The 16,568-nt window shown below is 42.6% G+C and overlaps 1 protein-coding gene across 3 annotated transcripts in view; it reads right to left on the bottom strand.

The window, feature by feature from the left end:
- EFL1 (elongation factor like GTPase 1) overlaps positions 1-16,568 on the bottom strand; it is a 115,274-nt gene that overhangs the window by 27,258 nt on the left and 71,448 nt on the right. For all 3 annotated transcript variants that reach the window (XM_023649053.2, XM_023649057.2, XM_070266096.1), the window contains 2 exons: positions 4,268-4,399; positions 470-617 (listed from right to left, as the gene is read on the bottom strand). In XM_023649053.2, the coding sequence (XP_023504821.1) occupies positions 470-617; positions 4,268-4,399 (280 nt within the window). The remainder of the gene's footprint in view (positions 1-469; positions 618-4,267; positions 4,400-16,568) is intronic.

The following is a 16,568-nucleotide window of genomic DNA, read 5'->3' as shown; positions in this document are numbered from 1 at the left end:
ACATACATTGCCTTTGGAACAAAGAGGAAAAATGTTATTTACAAAAAGTGATTTGGGATGCCTGCTTTACGGCACTTACATATCACCATGATGGAGAAATATAAACACTGTAGAGACCACATTCATCAGCAAAGAAGTCTGTCCAAATCAGCGTCTAAGTTTACAAAACATGATGCTATTTTCTTGTCCTGATATACTGTGCGTGTGTGTATATATTTAAAGTAAAATGAAAATATTTTATGACTCAAGCTAAAAACGCAAAATTATTCAAACAGAAGTGAATGCTATTTGTGAGTTATTAGAAATTAAACCTATGATCCAACAACATGATAACAGCTCCTGTTGGAGCTGAGGACATTTCCTTTTTCTACAGAAACAAACCACATTCTAAGTTCAACCAGTTTAGGAAACACTAACACAGCCCACTGATCTGGGAGCTATCACTTCCCCATCTCCATCGCCTCCTAACCTTTCTCTTAAATCATCCAGGCATCGCTGAAGATGGACTTCCCCTGCTGTGACCAAGACGTGCTCTCCTGTCTCCTGAATTAAAACCTGGACGCAGGGATCCGCTTGGTTTAACAGCTTCATTCCTCTGACGAGCTGAGGCATTTCACCTAGGTTAACAAAATGAAATACTGATTAAATACAATCTAAAGATGATGTCTGTGGCCAGTGAAGGGAAAAGTACAATAAAATCAACTCTTAAAATAATGGCTTATTTTTCTTCCAAATAATTCAGCGACATGAAGCAAACTACCTTCTAGTAATTTATTTGTACAGAGAGCTAACATGAGACACTTACAAGCTTATCCTCAAGACCCCAAAGCTGATCTATAGCACTTCTTCAAATACTCAGCAAATATATAAACTGCCATCATCATACTTGTGACTCCACCTCAATCTTATTACAAATGTACATACTATATACCTAGAAATGTAACAGAACTCTTCCCCAAACAGAACCTATACAATGAACAAACAAGCAAGAGCAGCGTTTAATATGATACTCAATTCAAGAAACTGAACCAGAGCCCCACGTTTAAACTGATTATTTATGAAACTGCTTGACAGAACTGCGAGCTTGAGAGGAACGCTGCCCTTGGGTGACAGCTGGACCACATGACCAGCTGCTCCCGCAGGAGCCACGGCACCTCTGCATCCCATTTTGCAGGGGCTCTTGGAATATCACAGCTGTTGCCCTACAGGTCATGGGAGTTGAGGGCATGGATGGGTGTGGCTGCTTTTTCACCCCTTTCCATAGACTCTGTGGCCACTATTCACTCCAACAGGTCAGAGGAATCCTCTTGTGTCGACCTAGCAGAGACCTTAGCTTTGAAGGCATTTTTACGCAGTCTTGTTTCACTTCCACACTGGAAGGAGGACTCAGCAATTCCCCCATGCCTGGTTTTCAAGATACCAAACAAACAAAACCACAGGAGCTTTCTGCAATCAGGGGTTGTCAATATATGTTATAAAAGTTGATTATCCATATCTCTTCCATGACCAGTTATTTTTTCACAGCTACGTATTTTTTGAAATGAAGCTTTTCTAACGATAACTAACACTTTATAGCGCTAACAATATGACAGACAAGCACTTTACATATATGAACTCATTAACTAAGAGACATGGATGATTACTATTCTCATTTACAGATGAGGAAACAGGTATAGAGAAGCTAAGGAGCTTGTGCTCATGGCCACAGTCACTAGATTTGAAGCCTGCAGGCAGACAACCACAGCGCCCTCACTCTGTGATGGTCTCAGCACCCTCACAGATCAGCAGCAGGAGCCACATGTGGGATGCACAGAAGCCTGAGGGAAGACTGCGAGTGGGGCTTCACTCTGTGTGGGGCTGAGAGGAGCATCAGTATGAGAAAGAAAAGAGGACCTGGGGACACATGTTCTGTTTAGAAATAAACAATGCATCTGCCCAGTGCTTCCTGGGGGCAGTATTACTGGAAAGTCTAGGAACAAGAGGGTGGGACATCCCAACAGCAATCAGACACGTAACCCATGGGGAGGAGCTACAGCCCCAAAGTAAGGATGGGCACAGGAAGCAGGGCGAAGAGCAGACAGACAGTCATGTCTGAGGGCTCACAGGAGTGAGGAAAGCACGAAGACAAGTATTCCCAGGCGCCCCACATGTAAAACAAGATGTCGACACTGCAATGACACCGAGAAGACAAACAATGAGGTTAAAATGCAGACCCAGAAATGCAGAATGGGGTACCTCACTGACACAGTCAAGAACATGCAGGGTAAATGCAGCAAAAATATACCTAACGGGAAAAAGGAGCAACAGTTCTTTTAAAATTATGAAGAAAACTGAGTGCCCCTTCTAATCATTTTAGTTTACTTTTTACAAAGTTCAGACAAATCTAACGATACACATAAGAAGAAATAAACTTTGGCATCTGGATGAATAACCCTAAACAGTCCTACTTGCTGGATACTTCATTTATGGAAAGAAAGCTGGTCTTACTGAGCATCCGTCTGGCAGAGGCAGTGCGCAGGGCACCGGCACCCCTGGCCTCACACAGCCGGGGCAGGGTCGCTGCCGTTTGGGGCCAGGCTTGCTTGGTTGGATAACAGCACAGAACAGCACACAACCGTCACACAGACTTTAAAAATTTATAAATTTCTAGTAAAACATTATGGGTTAAACTGTCAATTATTTCTTTAATCTCTATTTAAAACATTTAGATACAAATGGAACAGAAAAAAATTAAGTAAGAAATAAGATATAAACAAATACTAGAAACACCTAAGAATAAACCACCATTGCCAGACTCAAATGTCGCAACTTAAATAAAAGTGAGTGTCCTTGTGTTGTATGTGCTCCTTAGGGCTGGAGGCAGTTGACAATGGCCAGAGCCAGCCCAGCAGGCAGAAGACAAGAACAAACAATAAAGAGCCAGGATCTACTGATCGGTGGTTACCAGGGAAAAGGGGGGGTGGGGGGAGGGCACAAAGGGGGAAGTGGTGTACCCACAACATGACTAACAAAAATGTACAACTGAAATCTCACAAGGTTGTAATCTATCATAACATTAATAAAAGAGCCAGGATCTGGACAAGCCCAGAGAAGAAGCAGGTATTACAGAGGATGGCGTCAATCCATGCAGCAACCACGGCCCTGTCAGCCCCAACGACAGCCCAGCAAGAGTGTCTCTGAGGCCCAAGGCAGACAGATGGTTATTTGCTAAGACTGGGCCCAGAGGTCAGAAGCAGTCCTCCAAGCATCTGCTCTTGGGTCCCAGGGACCCTCAATGGCTAAGAATATGTCTTAGAACTGGAGGCAGGGGCCGGCCCAGTAGCACAGTGGTTAAGTTTGCACACTCTGCTTCGGCAGCCCAGGGTTCGCGAGTTCAGATCCTGGGCACAGATCTACGCACTGCTTATCAAGCTATGCTGTGGCAGCATCCCACATACAAAATAGAGGAAGACTGGTATGGATGTTAGCTCAGGGACAGTCTTCCTCACCAAAGGAAAAAAAAAACCTGGAGGCAGAGATGAGCTTTCAGAAGACTCCAGCTCTGGAGACAAGAGGGATAGAGAGATGCAGAGGCAATGAGGCCATCATATACCTCAACAGAAAACTACCATTTTACCCATTTGTTCTCTGGTTCCCTGAAAGCACAGCCTGGAAATTCTTCACTGACAACCACTAAGCACTGGGAACAGCAAAGACATGGGGAATAAGGGGTTAGCGACAGTCACGGGAAGCAAAATATAAGAGTTGATGAGGACTGGTCAGGCACATGGCACAGACCAGACCAGGGATGAGTTATTCCACGGTCTGGCCTACATGAGCATCACACAGCCAGGGGGAGGGCAGGAGACAGACAGGAGATGCTCCGTGTCCATAGCATCTAGCAAACCCAGAAGCACGAGGCAGATGAGGGATTCCTAACCAAGGTGCTTAGGACAAGGTTGTAAGGACCAGTCACATGACGCACGAGCTCTGCTGAGACACAACCTTTGCCAGGGCTGTGCAGGATGCAGAGACGAGCCTGTCCTGCCATGAAGAACACAGTCTCCCTGGAGAGAAGGGGCACCATACTCCTAAAACCAAGGTTCCCAAGACAAGGTCTTGGGAGAGCTGGCTGTCTGTATGGCGTCACAGCTGCAAAGACTACTATTTTGCACCTGCATGAAGATGCACAGTCTACTGCTGAGGCAAACGGTGAAGAACCAATTACTAAATGCACACAGTGAAAAAGTGTGATGAACACCATATGCTTTAAAAAAGGTCACCTTACTTGGGTGTTTCGGTTCAACAGCAACCCTCACAATAGGGGTGGCTTCAAAGCTGAGTGGTATAAATGGCGGGCAGCACGGTGAGCTGCACAGCGTTGCAGACTTCAGCACAAAGTCTTGAAGGCCTCCTATTCCTGCAGGGAAGAAAAGATCCAGAGGGTCAATAAAAGATGATAAATTCTGAATTTACATGAGAAAAATAACAGTATCAATCCAATATATATGTGACAGAGGAAAAACACTTAAAAATGTTATACTTGTTTACTGGATACTATTTAGTTACTGTTAAAAATGGAGAAATTCTGCTAGTTTTTGTATTCCAAATGTACAAATCCTGTTACAACAAACTGGACTAACACATACCTACTTTGACTACAGAAATAATTATGTCCAGACACATGTGTCTGAAAATACTAATTATTTCTAACTCTTAGTTTTTAAAATATATTAATTTGCTAAGTCTCTAATAAAATAGTCCTTTTTACTAAATCTACTTGCATTTGGGTAAAGGGAATTTAAAGACTTAAAAGTTGATGTTCCTATGGAGCACGTGACCCTAAGCCACCTTCCACATCACCCGGAGTTTAGAAGAAAACATCAGCCCCCCCCCCAACTCCCACCTCCCGGCCCTGCCCCGTCTCCACTTCAGGCTCCTGGCTGAAGACTGCATAAGACTCTACAGGGTGCGTATTTGTCTTCGAGCAGATGAGAACAGACAGAATGCCTGAGAGAGAGATGGAGGGGTCACACTGAACCTCACATCCAGAGTAAGGGCAGACAACATTTCAGAACAGATGAAGAAACATATACAAGTGCCATTTTGTGCTTTTGGGTTAAGGTAAAGATTGAGGAGGGCATGGAAAGGGAGCCACCTGTTTTAGGGGAAGGTGACATAGGAGAAAGGGGCAGTGACAGTTAGTCAGCATTCTACGACTGGACCTGAGCTTAGAAACAACGAAGGAAAGGAAGCAAAGGAAACAACTGTGCTGCCCTCAGCTGAGAAGCCGATGTAAGGGCCAGGGCGATGGGATGCCACACAAGCTCCAGTCCACTGGTGGGGATTAAGCAGAGGCTTCTCACACACAAGCCTGGAAGGCGGCTTAGAGGCTGACCACACGGCGTGGAGCCCCTGCAGCACCCCACCTGTGGGCATCCAGAACTCACCCCTACGCTGCATTGGAGGAAGCTCCAGCAATAAGAAAATCTTCCTGGCGTGATGCTAGCCCATCTCCCCCAGCTCTACACAGTTCAGTGCCCCACAGGTCCACAGAAAACATGCTGCTTCACGTGCACCAACTAACCTTTGGACTTTCAAGGTGTTTGTCAGACCCTTTTAGCCCTTTCCTGCCTCACATTAAACATCACTGGCTCCTTTCACTGTTTGGCTCATGGCACGATTTCTAGACCTTTCACACCCAGAGCCTCTTCAGACTGAAGTTTCCAAGGTGCTCACTCCAGTCAGTGCCTCCAGTGCACTGACTTGGTCAAGGTCTACGTTTCTTATCACTCTACCTCTTGGCCCAGCACAGAGAGGTCTATATATGGCCACAGCTTCTTGTTAACTTCCCCAGCTGGCACATGATGTCACAGTTCCAGGTCTGCCCAAGTTTCCACCAAATCTACTAGAGACAACAACATCTCCCGTGAGGCCAGGGGGTTACGAACACCCCACAATAAACCTTCCCTTCAAACCTCATCCATTCTGCTTCTGACCTCTGACCAGTATGCACTTCCCTCCTGCACACACAGCACATGGCTTCAACGACAAGATAAACGCTGGTCTTTCCTCTGAATCACCAGGAATGTAGGCTGCAGACAGTCAGTATATTTTGAACACTGTCTCTCTGAACTTCTAGTTTACATTTTGCTGTTCAAATTACCATTTCTACTCTTGCTATTTAGATATGCCCAGACTTTTGAACACAATTATATTTCTCCCAAAAAGAAAAAAGTCAATACCACAGTATTCCTAATCAAGATTAAGATTTTTATGAAAAAAGAAATGTTCCAAAGATAGTAAAAAAACTACTTATACTATATGTTAGCATTTTTACTTATTCTTAAACATAATTTTAAAATCTAGGAAAAGAACCATTAAGGTTATTTGGCTGAATCGCAACAAAATGAATGATTTAAAAATCACTTTGAGAATTTCTTGATATACTATCAGATAATTATTAAGGGTACAATTTGATACTTATACAAAATATACTTTAAAACAAGTTTTTGTTTTAAAAATGCCATCAAGTACAATTTTGAAAAGAGAACAGTATATCCATAATCACACCATTCTAATACTGTCACTATTTTCATTTTGATGTATTTCCCTCTTTCTTTTCCTCCTCTATTGGCACACATAATTCATGCTGTTAATAAATTCCAAATAATTCTGCATCCTTTTTTCTGCTTAAATCATGTGACTTTTCACTTCAGTTGCTTTAGTCACAATTATAACAATTGAGGAGGAATAATTCCTTCACATAAAGTACATTTGCACTTTCAACTGGGGTTAGCGTGAATGGCGTGCTTCCTTCATGGAATCATTTCAGAATTTCTGGGATAGAAGTGATAGTTCAGAAAAAAAAAGAAATCAAAATTAGGGTGATTTGTTCCAAGGATTGAAAAGGGTGCAAGTTTTTTTTTTTATGTATATCCAAAAGACGGCATATGATTTAAACAAAAGAGAGAGAAAACAGGTTGAGGAATGTGGAGCAAAAGCAACTTACTAAACACTAAGAATTCCAGCGTTTGGGGCCAGCCCGGTGGCGCAGCGGTTAAGTGCACCCGTTCCGCTTCTCGGAGGCCCGGGGTTCGCCGGTTAGGACCCCAGGAGTGGACATGGCACTGCTTGTCAAGCCATGCTGTGGTAGGCATCCCACGTATAAAGGAGAGGAAGATGGGCATGGATGTTAGCTCAGGGCCAGTCTTCCTCAGCAAAAAGAGGAGGATTGGCAGCAGTTAGCTCAGGGCTAATCTTCCTCAAAAAAAAGAATTCCAGCTTTTTATCCAAATACCAGTAACTTTTGTCTGATTGAAGACATGTGATCCCAGTCCTCTCTGATCTTGATTCTTCTCCACACAAGTAAAATCAGATACACGAGTGTGTGGACACTAGCTCAGACAGGGTGACAGACACAGCCAGGTAAACGCCAGTGCTTCCACCAGTACACACGCCCCTGCCAGGCTGTAGACCACACCCTTCAAATTCTTTTCAATCGAAAATCAGCATCTTGTAAACATTGTCAGGCCAAAATTACTTCCGGGGTCTCTAAAATTCCCTTTAAAAAGCATTTCAAATACAAACAATATTAAGGAACATCTTTCACGTCTCATCTTTTACAACACGAGACTGAAAATATTGTGTGAGGCCTGGGAGATGGATTAGCCTTCTGTTGACAACATTTTTTCTATTCTTTTTTTTGTTTTGGTTAGTAAGATTGGCCCTGAACTAACATTTGTTGCCAATCTTCCTCTTTTTGCTTGAGGAAGACTGTCCCTGAGCTAACATATGTTCCAATCCTCCTCAATGTTGTATGAGGGATGCTGCCACAGCACGGCTTGATGAGCAGTGCATAGGTCCGCACCCAGGATCCAAACCAGCAAATGGTGGGCTGCTGAAGTGGAGCATTTGACCTTAACCACTACGCCACCGGGCCAGCCCCTTCTATTCTTAACAACTACTACTGCACAGGCTGAATCAGTCTAGATGAGGTCACACTGGCAGGTGGGAGGATGGTGAAATCCTCCAGCAACTCTAACAGCGCTTCCAGGGGCCAAGCCCGTCAGCCGTCTGCACAGAGCACAGCACCACCATCTTTAGGGAAGTTTGGATTCGTGAAGGGCCCTTTCATTGCCAGGATAAAAGCATTACTGAAACTAAAAAAATTTTGTGGGAAAATATGTTAATGCCCTAGTTACAATACGGTCTCCTAATTACTAAAGTTTTATTTCACGCCAACTTTAACATTACTACACCTAAGAACCATCAACCTGTTCCTCTTAATCTGTTTAATAAGCCTGAGCTAACTGATTCCTTTAAATCTTTGTGGTAAATGCAAGTTACACATCCTGGACGTCGACAGAGCCTCAGAGAGCTTGGAGAGCAATGAACACTACCTTTGGAAGGGACATGAGGATTCAGATGGGTATAAAAAACTCTCTTTTTAAAGTACAAGTTCCCAGGGTGAGAACCATTCTTGGAAGACCACCTTCCACCCTAGGTCCTTCTGTCTTTGGATAGCAAAGCAGCCCATAAGCTTCTCTTGTAGGGAGAGATGGAGCTTATAACCAGCTAATAATACTTCTTAAGCAAGTTACATCAAGCTTTGGGACCCTTTTCTCAGAAGACAGACTACAGTAAATAAGAAAAAGTAATATCTAAAGAAACAACAAAAACATTTTTTTAGAGATGTGTAGGTTTGCTACCTTTGTCTAAATTCAAGAATAGGTAGAAACTTGCTCCTCAGCGTCCTGAACCAGGTAAGAAAGGTCTAACTGAGTGTCACTATCAGGTCACAAGTTATGCCCCAAGAAAGGGTCATCAGGGACCCAGACCAGCACCACTCCTGCAGGAACAGCCTCACCCAGCAGAGCCCAGCTCTCGCCGAGGAAATTCCCGTAGGGCTGGTCTAGGCTTAAAACAGCAGAGGAAACGCAGCTGTGGCTGGAGATGGAGCAGAGCACCTGAATGTACCTGACACTGTACCTCCAAGCAAACACACGGCCGTCAGTGAGGGAGCCTCTGGCTGTCCCTTGGTGTATCAGACCAGGACAAAAGGATCTGCAGAGGCTAGTACATAATCAATTAAAATATTTAAAAGTAATGCTTCCTATTAGAACAGAAATAGATGTGGAAGATTAAGTTATAGAACGGTGGGGAAGGGGGTTCCAGGCCAGGGACTGAGCATATAAAGCCCTGGCGTGTTCTGGGAACCCAAAGCAGTTCAGAACACCCAGGGCAGAGAGCACAGCGAGGGGCTGACTGACACGAGGCTGGAGGGAACAGAAACAGACTATCGAGGGACTTGAATACGATCGTGCTAAGTTTAGACTTTACTCTGAAGGCCGTGGATACGGAGGGACACAGCTGAAATGAGGTAGGCTGTCAGGTCTCAGTGATTGGTTAGGAGTTGGGAACAAAGGACAGTAAACAAGGATAAAATCCAGGTTTCCGACTTGGAAAACTAAGCAGATTATTACTTGGTTCAAAGCATTTCTTACTCTTCTTTTAGGTTCAAAATTTCTTCCTACCATTTTATTTGTTCTTTATGTAATAAACATTTTATCATATTTTTTTCCTGCAGACTATAGTTTCTCTTTTTAGTTTACTTCTATTTTTTCTCTCTAGCACCTTTTTGTGCTTTTTCTATTTGGTTTCTAAGCTTTAGAGTTTAGAAAGCTGTGCTTTCAAAGAACTGGTAAATATTTATTCAACTTTCTGTTAGTTTTTCAATGACTTCGTTTTCAGGGCACAGGCACAAATAGGCACTTCATAAAGTTTCTTCAATGAACAAATGAACATGAGCACAGTTCCTGTCCTCAGAGCTTAAAATCCGGAGGGAGACAATGGCAGATAAACAGGCAATTACAATATAATGTGATAAATGTTATAATGGGAAAAGTACAGGTTTGTTTACGCGAAAAGAGAAACTGAAAAGTTACAGACGTCCTAGAGAAGTCGACGTACAGAAGCACCAAGATAACTATGCAGATACTATGGGAGGAGAGTGGGGGTGGGGAGGGCACCAAGGGAGGTCCAGGTCCAGTGAGGAACCAAAGTCATTACCCACAGCTGCAGCGTGGAGCATGCGCAAGACTGAAAAGACACTTTTATTCCATTCATTTCCACTTCTCTTGAATCTTGCAACTGCTATCAATTCTTCTCTTTAGCCAACAAGCATTCTTGTTACATTCGATTTGGAATCAGAGGGACTTGAATTCAGTTAAAGCTCTAACCTTGTGTCAGCTACCTAAGCCCTCCCAAGTTTCAAGTTTCCACGTACAGAAGATGCACATAATACATGTGGTACTTTCACAGGGTGACTGTGAGCATTAAGTAAGATAATCAAATAAAGAGTTAACGTCCCAGGCACAGAGGGAGCATTAACGAAGGGGAGTGGTGGCAGTAGTGGTTATAGCAGTCATGGTACTAAGAGTAGTCTTATTAATAGATTTGTTAATCAATTTAGATTTCTTGGTGTACGGTATGAAATGCACATTTAATTTTTATATATACTATTAACTAGTTAACTGTAAAGAAGGTTGTAATAACTTCTCTATGAGGCTCAAATTCATATTAACAATCAGGTCCATTTATGAGCACTGTTTCCTGTCTTGCTGACTTAAATTTATATTTTATATAGCAACACACGGTTTTAAGTGATGCTCCTTGAGGATGTGCACTCCAATTCAAATGATTTAAATAAATGGGGGAAACATGTAAGGTTTAGCATGTAAGAAGCATAACATGCTTAGTACAGTTTAAAACAATGCTGGAAATTTGTTTTAAGACTTAAAAAAAAAACAAAACAGATACGGCTTTACACAATCAGTAAATTATAACCAGATTTCTTCTACTTTTAAACTCAAAATATTTCCAATTAAAAACAGAAAGCAGAGTCACTTCTGGATGAAACGGCAGTTTCATCACAAGTATACACAAGATCATGACTGGAAGGATCGAAGAAAGAGAACCAAGGAGAAGCTGAAGGAGTAGTGAAACTAGAGAAGGGCGCTTCACACTGAGCTCCTTCCGTTAGCTGGGGGTCAAATTAAAGAAGAAAAGCTAGGGTCAGTTCATAACTCCTTTCTTCAGAAAGTAACAAAACTAGTGCAATGAAAAGACAGGCAACCCAACAGGAATATGGGCAAAGAATGTAAGCTGTTCCAAGAGAAGACACTGAAAGAAAAGGAAGCCCTAAGCAGTCAAAAAACATATTAAAAAGAATCTTAATCTCATTAATAACAAGGTAAATGTAAACTAAAACAAGGAGATACTCACATCAATACAACTGGTCTAAGTCGGAAGAAACCATGCGTTGGCAAGTACATGCAGAAAAATTAGGCCTTATGCACTGGAGATGGGAACAAAAATTGTAACGACTACGTGGGAGAACACTTCTGCAACGTATAGCAAAGTACGTCCAGACTGAGCAACTCACCAGTTTGATTTCTAGTTGTACATCCCCAAACAGCGTTGACAACAGGCACAACAGTGTATCAACAGAATGCCACACAAAGAGGTGCAATCCAGTGGTAGAAATCTAGGCAACCTGGTACCCGGTCGGGCATTTCTGCTTGGGGCCTACTACTGGCAGGCCTTACAGTGTGTGGAAGCGTCCCACAGGAGGAACCTTCCCCAGTCACACAGCTTTTGAGTATTCTGCTGGACAAACCTGTTTATAATGATCTGAGCTTAAATCTAACTCCATTTTAATAATAGTATTTTTTTGCACAGTTTAATATACACTGAATTTTCAGGAATTTTGTTCTGAAAATGAGTTGTTCACCATTTTATCAATAGCCACTCACACACCTGAGTCATCACTGCCACACATCCACATCAAGCTACATCCGTAGCTGTAACATGCATGTGACTGCAAGTACCTGACTCGACTGTGCCATCCGGTCTAGTCAAACCGCAGCATTGATAGACTGCAATGTACTTTCTTTTAATGTAAATTATTCCCTTTTTATTTATCCTTTATATCACAGTTAGGGTATTGTATTGATGTTTTGAAATTAAGTAGATTATTTTATTTTTGAATTTCATTTCTAGGTGGATGTTCATTATACTACATATACTATTTTTATGATTATAAAACTCTTTTTTTAAACCAGAAGGTAAAAAAAACAGCCTTCTTGTTGCTTCTGTGCCTTGAATGCTTGCATTGTTTGAATTACCACACAGCAATAAACCCTGGGATTATGCCGTAAATCCATCACATTTGTATTAATCAGTTCAGGCCCTAGAAACTGAAACTGTGCTCTCCCCTCTGGACTGGCAGACTTGGATTTCCCGGTACTGGATGCCCGCAGAGGGAGTCTTGGATTCCTATCTGATGGGGAGCTGGAATGTTTCTTCAGGTTAATCAAGGTCCTGAGCGTGAGGAGTCTGGTAGCCTTAGGCTGACAGCCCTGCTCCATCACAGGAAGACCCTAACCTCCAGACCCTTCCACAGGCCACCGTGTTGCCTGCATCCCCTGACGCCACCTGTGTCCTTCACCATTTAGAACAATCTCTTTTCCAACGGTTAACATTTTCCTTAAAGTCAACTCAGGAACTACGGAATTTAGGGGCCCACAGAACCTTACAGTCTAATACAGTGACTTATTTGAGGGTCAGGCTCCAAACACTTGGTGAAGGAATACTTCATGTAATTCCTGAGCTTCTTAGATTTAAGTCATCAAATAGCTACTGACCACTCACGTTTACAGGTCTGTGCTGAGCACCACGGAGGAGACAGAGATGAATTAGACCAAGATCCCACATTCAGTTTTCTCGCATTTTGTAAATGTAAGTGCCCCCACAGCATTTCTAAAACTCAGTCACATTATTGCTGATGATTTATTCCAATCCCTGAGCCTTGGAGCTTGAGATCTCTCACACGATTGCCATGTGTCTGCATCCTGATGTGGGAAAGTTACAGCTTCCTTGTAGAACCTACCAAGGACATGTAATTCGTAGAGGAAAAAGGAACAAAAATAGAATCCTAGCTAAAGTTCAAGCAAACGTAGGTCATTTTAATTCAAGCCAATGCTTTTTCCAGTGTGCACTTTCCATCCCTGTGAGAAGCAGCAGCTTGTAAAGTGGTTCTGTTATTATGGACTGATCATTTTATAGATCAATGAAACAAGAACTACGGGTTGAATTTTTTATGTTAATATCACTTTCAATATTAGTAGTTATGGTTTTAATTTTATATTATGGAAGCACAGTTGGTTAGTACTGGCACTGTAGAGCAGTCAAACCCCTTTATAAAGGACAAAGGAATCCGTCCCAGAGGGTTGGATTAATGGGCACTCAGTCAAAAAAGAGACAAAAATAACCAAAGATGGGGCTCTCGATATATCCATTCTCATTTGCTACCCTCTTGTAAAATGACAGATCAATAAATTTCTACCAGGTAACACTTGTCATCACCAACTAAGAACATCCTAAACGCCTAGCAGTAGAGGGCTGGCTAACGAAGTACTAAGATGCCACACAGCCACCAATAAACCGAATTGTGAACACTACTTAGACACAGATAAAGCAAAATACAAAACTCTGTGTAGGTAGGGTTATATAAATAAAAGTTAACAGAAATAGAACTAAAAATAAAAATTGTAATAGTGTTAGTGTTGAGATTATGAATGACCATTTCAGAAGAAAAAATATTGTAATTTTTACCACAAAAAGTTATTAGACACAAGCTGCAAGAACTTTTGATTTTTTTCTTAAGAGCTGCCATTAACAGAATCAAATGAATGCACAATATATTGACACAAGGCAAAGCTGACACCACAGCGCACTGGAGGTCTGGTAATGATTCTACGTCAATGGCATATCCACAATGGAAGAAACAACTGGACCCCCATCTCACACCACTTACAAAAACTAATTTCAGATGGATTATAGGTCTAAATTTCCCAAGTAAAATAAAAAAGCTTATAGAAGAATAACACAGAACAACTTCTTGACTTTGGAGTAAGCAGATTTCTTAAACAGAACACAAAAAGCACTAATCATAAGAAACGATAAATATTAGACTATATTAAAATGAAGAACTGCTGTTCATCAAGAGATACCACTAGAGAGCAGAAAGGTAAGCCACAGAGTGGGAGAAAATATCTGCAATAAATATATCCAACCAGGGACTTTTAATGCAGAATATATAAAGAATGCCTAAAATCAATACACAAAAGGCAGATAATCTAAAAACAAAGACTTAACAGGCATTTCATAAATGAGTAAAAATCAATGGTCAATAAAGAAATGAAAAGGAGCTTAACTTCATTAGTCATCAGGGAAATCAACATAAGATACTACTCCATATGCACCAGAGCGGCTCAAAGGAAACAAAACAAGCGATTGCAAAGATATGGGGCAACCCAACTTCCAGATGCTCCTGGTGGAGGCACAAACTGGCACACTCACTAAGCCTGAAACACACGTCTACCCTATGACACAGGAACTTCTCTTCCAACAGAAACATGCACAAATATTGAGCAAAACACACATACAAGAATACTCAAAGCAACATCTGGAACAGCCCAATACTAAACGTCCACCAAGGGAAGAGAGGTAAATTGTGGCAGTCACACAACAGAGCAACGAGAGCAAATGAATCACAGCCATGGGCAGTGACATGGGCGAGTCTCACAGCCAGAACGGTGAACACCAGGAGCCTGGCACGAGAGCACATTCTCTGATTCAGTTCACGCAAAGCTTCACAACAGGTCAAGTTAATCTACGATGTCAGAAGCCAGGAGAGCTGCTACTCTTAGGGGTGGAGGGTGCGGGCAGCAGTAACTGGAAAGGCACATGGTTCTGGACGCGGGTAATGTTCTGCTCCTGGATCTGGATGCTATAACACTGGATATGTTCAGTTTATGAAAATCTATCTAGCCGTGGTTTAAGATTTGCATACTTTTCTATATGCCTATTATGCATCAATAAAAGTTTACTTAAAAATGCTATTTGACACAAATTACATGGGTATTTAAAGTGCTTTGAGTCTTTTAGAGATGTCATTAACTGCAACTAATAAACCATTTCAGAGCCTTCAAAAAAGAGCTGGCAGTAAAAGAGCCCATGGTTTATCTCCTTGTATCTTTTCCCTCCACATCAGACAATGAATAAAGAAATGTGTCTTTCACTGCGGTGTCCTCACACAAATTCTTCCGAGGAGATCTGTTCTTGAGCAAATCACTCCCTTATTCCAACAGGCACAGCCAGCCTCCTCCTGGCTGGGTGCTTCCATCTACCCTCCCAGCTCCCGACACGCTGTCGTTCATTCAGAGGTTGGGCCTTTTAAACACCCATTGGAAAATGCTCAAAATGGTTTATAAAACTATTCTTTAGTTTTCGTCTGTTTCATTTTCAGGAAAACCAAACAATCCCCAGCAAACATCATATAATTCTCTACTGCTGGCTTTATTTATTTATTAAAACCATCCAACACATAACCCAGAGAATTTCCAATGTCTCCTTCCACTCTTACCAGCTACCACTGCTGAAATCTATCTTTAGAGTAAAATAATCTCAGCTCACATCACAGTAGACATTCCTTTGGCTCTAAGAAAAACAAAGTGCTGTAAAAAGGTCAGCAAAATAATGTGCAAGTCATTTCGAGTTGACTATTTCCATAATATGGGCCCCAGTGGCCTTATGTACTGAGTGTCTGGGCAAAGACCCCAGAAATATTGTGAGGTAAGATTATCATTTCTAACTGGCCCCAAATAGAAAACCCACAAAAAGGGGCTGTCAGGAGAACCTCCTTTACTCTACAGGGCACCTGAATGTGTCTTCTCGAACCATCACAAGTGTGCTCCCAAATTATCAACAAGCTCTGTCCAGTGACACCTGTTGCAGACTAAGAATCCCACTGTGTCACGGTTCCGAAGGGCAGAGGGAGCACCTGTGGAGAAGCCTTCAGGAGACCGGCTGATGCAAACTACCTTCTCGAGGCTTCCCAGGTCGGAATCACCAGTGGAGCTAGAGGAACCACAGCCAAACCCCACTGGCTCTCCGTCCCCACGAGTACACAGAGGGCCTTATTTGGAACCTGTCCATCAACTTCTCTGGGCTGTTCCTCCCAAGCCCATGAGCTCACACGCACCACAGATCCTTAGGCCCTGGTGGCGTTACAGTGCCAACACACTGCAGGGGCCTCTGAAGCAGGGGAAATGCTTCCTCCATATGCTATATTCCTCAGAGGGCATAAGACATTGCTTGGGATGCAGTGTCTAAGAGAGGTCAGCTCTGCCAGGTTTTACTCTTGCCTTCCAAAGGTCTCGGTCATGGGAGCAACAGGACTGGGCCACAGGCAAATCAAGTGGCAGGATCACACCTCCAACCCTCTGGACTAAGGCTTGGCTACTGGATTACTCTGTCATGTCTGGTTTCCTGTTCCTTAGGAGAAGTTTCCTTCCAGGGGGTACCTCAACTACCTTCGAGGGCCCGTTCTACCAATAATCTGGGTATGTCCCACACCAGCAACCCAGAAAATGATTCAGTCCACGCTGCAGTCAATCCTGGGTGGTAACCCTTTGCGGCACTATTCTGCACTGAGAAGTGGCTCATGGTGTCTGGCTCAGGCG

This window comes from Equus caballus, chromosome 1, assembly GCF_041296265.1.
Source record: "Equus caballus isolate H_3958 breed thoroughbred chromosome 1, TB-T2T, whole genome shotgun sequence".
NCBI lineage: Eukaryota > Metazoa > Chordata > Mammalia > Perissodactyla > Equidae > Equus > Equus caballus.
Note: the sequence above shows the minus strand (reverse complement) of the source record. Positions and strands in the feature narration are given on the sequence as shown.